The sequence below is a fragment of the Diaphorina citri genome, unplaced genomic scaffold (genome assembly GCF_000475195.1).
Source record: "Diaphorina citri unplaced genomic scaffold, Diaci psyllid genome assembly version 1.1 scaffold473, whole genome shotgun sequence".
Lineage (NCBI taxonomy): Eukaryota > Metazoa > Arthropoda > Insecta > Hemiptera > Psyllidae > Diaphorina > Diaphorina citri.
Genome location: NW_007377908.1, coordinates 129591 through 136166, shown reverse-complemented (window position 1 = coordinate 136166; position 6576 = coordinate 129591). Strand labels below are relative to the sequence as shown.

The following is a 6576-nucleotide window of genomic DNA, read 5'->3' as shown; positions in this document are numbered from 1 at the left end:
TTAAATATCCATCAACCTCTCCAGATGTACAAACGTCAATGTCTGACATGCGAAGAAGAAATGTCAAGCAGCTGCCGAAAACCTCAAAGCCAACACCTGGGCGGGTCTTCTTGCACGCCCAACCTCAAGTTTCTCAATGATCCTACTGACTATCAGCAAATCTTTGAGTTACAAACGTGGTAAGTTTGATAATCAGACTGACCCATCTTGGACATTACTGGAAGGCTCAGAAGAACGCTTGGTAATGCGACATAACGGGCAAAAAGGGGGGGAATTATTTTTTTTTTTTTTTTTTTTTTTTTTTAATCTTTAAAAGGCTTTAATGGCAGGATTCTCACTTAGTGAGCTCTTCCACCCAACCGGTTTTTGTCATGAAAAAGCTATCAGTTGAGCCCGCCTCTGTTCCTGAGTGGTCACTAGCACCGAGTTTCAACCTGGAGGTGCTGGGTTCGAATCCCGCCGGTGCGGATATTTTCTTGCCGAACCTTTCCGTTACTGGATAGGTATGGGTGTAAAAGAAGATGCCTTGAAGTAATGCAAAAGCGGTTCCAAGGTACAATCTTTTATATGTAAAAAAAAACGATCGATCAGAATGTCACCCACCCGGATAACACATCCGCAAGGTTGCTTAACTTCAGTGATCCGTCAGGAACTGGTGCGTTCAATGTTCTATCACCCCTGACTAATGGTAATGATGTTGGAAGGGATGAAAGGGCAATAGGGCATCTAATAAAATATTAAGAAGATGGAAGCTGCGACAGAATTTCCAATGGAGGCCTGGCATTGGTTAGGAAGGTAAGACAGAATAATTGAAAAGTGGCATTGATGAGACCAAATTTCGACTTACCACCGCGTGTCCATGGAAATAATTGAATAATTGAAGTCATTGTGTATTGTTCTTTGCAGTACATCAAGTCATTCCTGCGTGATATCAACCGTTTCAACGAAGATATGGAATGGATTAATAAAGAAGAAGCCCTGTTTAAATGGCCTCAGTCAACCTATCCGGAACTGGTGGAATTGAAGGTAAAACCGGGGTTCACGCATTACCTAGGTGTACCTGTCAGTTTTATAATTAATGACTTTTATGAGAGCCATTTGTAAATGTCTAAAAATCGTAGAAAATACAGGGTGTCCCAGAATTTATGCGTAAATTGTTTTTCCTGGAGCCCCCCTACCGAGCACGCAGTGCGAGTTTCTTCAATATCCCCACTACTTGTACTTTTCAACTAATGATTAATTTTCTTTTGTTCACTGAGACCAAATTTCGACTTACCACCGCGTGTCCATGGAAATAATTAAAGTCATTGTGTATTGTTCTTTGCAGTACATCAAGTCATTCCTACGTGATATCAACCGTTTCAACGAAGATATGGAATGGATTAATAAAGAAGAAGCCCTGTTTAAATGGCCTCAGTCTACCTATCCGGAACTGGTGGAATTGAAGGTAAAACCGGGGTTCACGCATTACCTAGGTGTACCTGTCCGTTTTATTATTAATGACTTTTATGAGAGCCATTTGTAAATTGCTAAAAATCGTAGAAAATACAGGGTGTCCCAGAATTTATGCTTAAATTGTTTTTCCTGGAGCCCCCCTACCGAGCCCGCAGTGCGAGTTTCTTCAATATCCCCACTACTTGTACTTTTCAACTAATGATTTTCTTTTGTTCACTTTGTACGCTTACACTTCTTCTGGATGTATTCCTTCCGACGCAGGAAATTGAGGTTTGTATCAAATTTTGTACCTATATAACGTCCAAATCGAGGCTACTATGAAACTTCCAATTCCTGGCTTTAGTCCAACGACTCATTACGGAGTCAAATACCTACCTACTACTTATTTTATTTATATTGCTCAACATTTTGTCGAAACCAATGATACCTACCTAATATTAATTATTTTCAAGAAAATATGAATATTTCAACTTCGACTGGTAAAAACGTTATTAAAGTAAATTTGTATATTGCGCGGCTCAGGACGCAAATGTTGACTCCCATTTAATTGAAGGTAAAACCGGGGTTCACGCATTACCTAGGTGTACCTGTCCGTTTTATTATTAATGACTTTTATGAGAGCCATTTGTAAATTTCTAAAAATCGTAGAAAATACAGGGTGTCCCAGAATTTATGATTAAATTGTTTTTCCTGGAGCCCCCCTACCGAGCACGCAGTGCGAGTTTCTTTAATATCCCCACTACTTGTACTTTTCAACTAATGATTTTCTTTTGTCCACCTTGTACGCTTACACTTCTTCTGGATGTATTCCTTCCCACGCAGGAAATTGAGGTTTGTATCAAATTTTGTACCTATGTAACGTCCAATTCGAGGCTACTATGAAACTTCTAATTCCTGGCTTTAGTCCCACGACTCATTACGGAGTCAAATACCTACCTACTACTACTTATTTTATTTCTATTGCTCAACATTTTGTCGATTTCAATGATAATATTAATTATTTTCAAGAAAATATGAATATTTCAACTTCGACTGGTATTCAAAAACGTTATTAAAGTAAATTTGTACATTGCGCGGCTCAGGACGCAAATGTTGACTCCCATTTTATTCTGTTTATTCCTTTCAGAGCATCGTTTATCCGTTTGCTAAGTTGATATTCTTAGCATACCTACCTATTATTCTGGCCTCTCACGTTCAGACCGTCTGACAGACCGCGGTCTCTCGGACAGTCTGAACGTGAGTAGTGGGCATTAGGTATTTACTGGAATTCAGATTGTTGGATGTACCATTTTTTTCCGATTTTCAAAAGACGCATATCTTCTGCATACCTACCTTGGAGGTCGTTATGAAATCAAATCTCAAATTCTTTGTGGTAAAGCAGAGCTTTTGCACAACTTTTGTGGATATCACAACATTACTAAGTGCCTCCTTTGCAATCAATTTCCATCATCCATTATTCAATAATCTTTTTACACTGGTAATGCCGCCACTGGTCGCTACTCGATTAAAGTATTCGCTGTAGGTACCAATAGTAAACAGTTGCTTCACACATGACATACATTCCCCCAGTTTTTGAAATTTAATGATCTATTCAAAATTTTAAAAGTTGATTCGTTCACATAATTCGCTGTAGGTACCAACAGTAAACAGTTGCTTCACACATGACATACATTCCCCCAGTTTTTGAAATTTAATGATCTATTCAAAATTGTAAAAGTTGATTCGTTCACTTTGCTGGACGGAGTGAGTTGCCAGACAATTTGAAAGTAAGTAAACAGAATGGCTTGAAACTTGAAATGAATAATAACCATATTTATGTAGGTACTGTAGAAAGAATGCCAGAACTTTGAGGATTTCAAATATCCAATCAAATGGTCTGAAACTTAGGCTAAACTTGACTTTAGATAGGTATAGTTACTCGTAGATACGGAATCACTGGAGATGATTCGCTGTATAAAGTAATTGTCCTCACGAGGCTGAGTGCACCCCGAACCCCAAGCACAGAGCCGAAAAAAACCTCGGCCCCGCCGGGAATCGAACCCCGGCCTCCTGTGTGCAAGCCTAGTGTGATACCCACTTGGCCACGGAGGTTGCTTACTTAGGAGGTAGTTATGTACAATGTCTTTTTCATGTCATTTTACGTGTTCCGTTCACATAAAAAACCCTCTCACTTTCTGATTACAGGTCCTCTTTAGGACTGTAGCGATGATGGTTCCAGATTACGCCCTCATTGGAGAAATCTCCCTCTATTCGTACGGATTTCTGGACGCTCGCAAACTATCCATCAAGATAGTGACCACCTATAGACTGTGTTCAGAGCAGCTGTCTTCATTACGTGTTCATTTCCTAGGAAGTGGACGCGAGTTTTCGCGATCTCATGAAAATGATCGAGGATGACCCGCGAGTATTGTCGACAGCCGCCGCACCCGGAGTTTTGGAAACCGTGATCGAATGTAACGAAAAGATGGAGAGTATCAACAACGGAGTCAACGCTTATCTGGAGAAGAAGAGACTTTACTTTCCGAGGTAAAGAATTTGTCAGTATGTCTGCTGCTGCTGCTGTAGCAAAATAAATTTTGCGCTGTAATGTTGCTGCTGTCTTCACAGAGTCACTATGATTATGGTAGCTGTCTTCACAGAGTCACTATGATTATCACTGGTCAACAAAAAAGAACTTTTTTTTTGTAACAGAGACTGTGTAGGGTCTATCTTATGGGTTTTTTTCTGCTGATTTCAAATCTGCTTTCAGTTTTTTTCTATCACGCAGAGATTTTAAGTTACACGCCTTTAAACTTTTGTTAGAAAAGCTCAACTTGGAAATTGGTTTGAAGGAACTTTTCCGTCTTGTAACAGAAATTATGTAGGGTCTATCTTATGGGTTTTTCCCTGTTGATTTCAAATCTGCTTTCAGTTTTTTTCTATCACGCATATATTCAAAACAAGGGGTTAAACTTGTCAGAAAGCATGCTAAATGTATATGTATAAGCTCAACTTAGAAAGTGTTTCTATAAAATTTTGTCCTCTACTAATAGAAACTGACTAAGGTTTATTTTATACGTATTTTTTCTGCTGATTAGTTCTTTGTCCGCCTCTGGGTAAGTAATGACCTGTGACCAGCACTTTCGAGTAACAGAAAGATAGAGACAAAAATACTTATAATAACGATAATAATAATAAATAATCTGCCATTACAGGTACACGAAGCTTCTCGTGGAAAATGGTTTGAAGGAACTTTTCCGTCTTGTAACAGAAATTATGTAGGGTCTATCTTTTGGGGTTTTCCCTGCTGATTTCAAATCTTCTTTTAGTTTTTTTCTATCACGCAAACATTTTGTGTTACAAGGGTTTAAACTTGTCAGAAAGCATGCTAAATGTTAATAGCTTCTCGGGTTTTTTGCGATCGCCTAATCGATGACGACGACAAGAATTGGTTCCTAGAGAAAGTCAAGGTCATTGTCAAGGAGCAGCTCAAGGATAACTTTGATGCTATGCTAAGTGGACTTACCACGGGCCCCATTACAATAGAGGCAGTCAACAGTCTCATTTATACAACCGCACTGGATCAAGACGCTGCAGAACCTTCCACAAGAAAATATGAAGAAATCCCTTCAACGGAATCATTTTACAAAATGGCGGTTGAGACGATGGCAGAGTATAATGCAACGCACAAGTCCAAGATATCCATTGTTCTGTTCAAGTACGCTCTGGAGCATTTAAGTAGAATTTGTAGGAATTTATCCATCTCCTCTGGAAATTGCCTCCTTGTCGGAGTGGGAGGTTCTGGGAGGCAAAATGGCGGTTGAGACGATGGCAGAGTATAATGCAACGCACAAGTCCAAGATATCCATTGTTCTGTTCAAGTACGCTCTGGAGCATCTAAGTAGAATTTGTAGGAATTTATCCATCTCCTCTGGAAATTGCCTCCTTGTCGGAGTGGGAGGTTCTGGAAGAGGAAAATGGTTTGAAGGAACTTTTCCGTCTTGTAACAGAAATTATGTAGGGTCTATCTTTTGGGGTTTTCCCTGCTGATTTCAAATCTCCTTTTAGTTTTTTTCTATCACGCAAACATTTTATGTTACAAGGGTTTAAACTTGTCAGAAAGCATGCTAAATGTTAACTATAAGCTCAACTTAGAAAGTGGTTCTATAAAATTTTGTCCTCTACTAATAGAAACTGACTAAGGTTTATTTTATACGTATTTTTTCTGCTGATATCAAATCTGTTTTTAGTTTTTTTCTATCGCACATAGATATTGTGTTAGACGGGTTTAAACTTTTGTCAGTAAGGTAAGCTTCGACGTACATTTAGCATGCTTCTCTAATTCAAAAGTACGTTGACGCCAACTGCCTTTATCTTTTCCAGGAATGCGTGCAGTCAAGACGGTGTTGATAGCTGCGGGGAATTTGAAAATGAAATTCCCAAATGAGAGTGAAGACATTCTTCTGCTCAGATCCATCATTGACGTGAACCTGGCCAAGTTTCTATTTCATGACGTGCCTCTCTTCAACGGCATCATATCGGATTTATTTCCGGGAGTCACTTTGCCTGAAGCGGATTATGAGGCTTTCCTTAATGCCGTCAAGGAGGTAGGATTATATTATTTTACGGCTTGACCCAGGAATTTAGAGTTTACATTCCGGCCCGCCAGTTCCTCAATTTTCATCACGATTGCAACTCGAAACAGCCAGCAGGTGATATACCTACGTACATCTCAACAAGGAATTGTAGGGAATTGATGCGTTCAGGTGTCTTCTTTCTCTATGTTTCTGATTTTTTGGACTGTCAATTTTTACTTTCTATTACCCTTACGTATAGGGAACCTATACAAGGTAATGAGAAAGTATTGCAATCGGTCCAAATTTTTGAATTTGTAAACAACAACAAAAATTCCAAGCTATAAAAATGAGCCTTTATTGGAACTGCTGGCAAAACTCCTTATAGTCCTATGCTGGCAGTCTAAATGAAGTATGTATTTGAATTGATTGAAAACTTGAAACTCACTTCGTCTCCGCTCGCTCTAAAATAAAATTCCACTCTTCCGCAGATTTTTCTTCCTCTCTAACGACGAAATGTTGGAGATCCTCTCCGAAACCAAAGATCCACTGCGGGTTCAACCCCATT

At 39.2% G+C, this 6576-nt stretch overlaps 1 protein-coding gene across 1 annotated transcript in view; it reads left to right on the top strand.

Moving 5' to 3' along the window:
* The window catches only part of LOC103509197 (dynein heavy chain 12, axonemal-like), a 67152-nt gene that overhangs the window by 20410 nt on the left and 40166 nt on the right, over positions 1-6576 (top strand). The window contains 2 exon segments of the mRNA XM_026823579.1: positions 3806-3981; positions 6500-6576. The exon segment at positions 6500-6576 is cut by the window's right edge and continues 152 nt beyond it. Coding sequence (XP_026679380.1) covers positions 3806-3981; positions 6500-6576 — 253 coding nt within the window.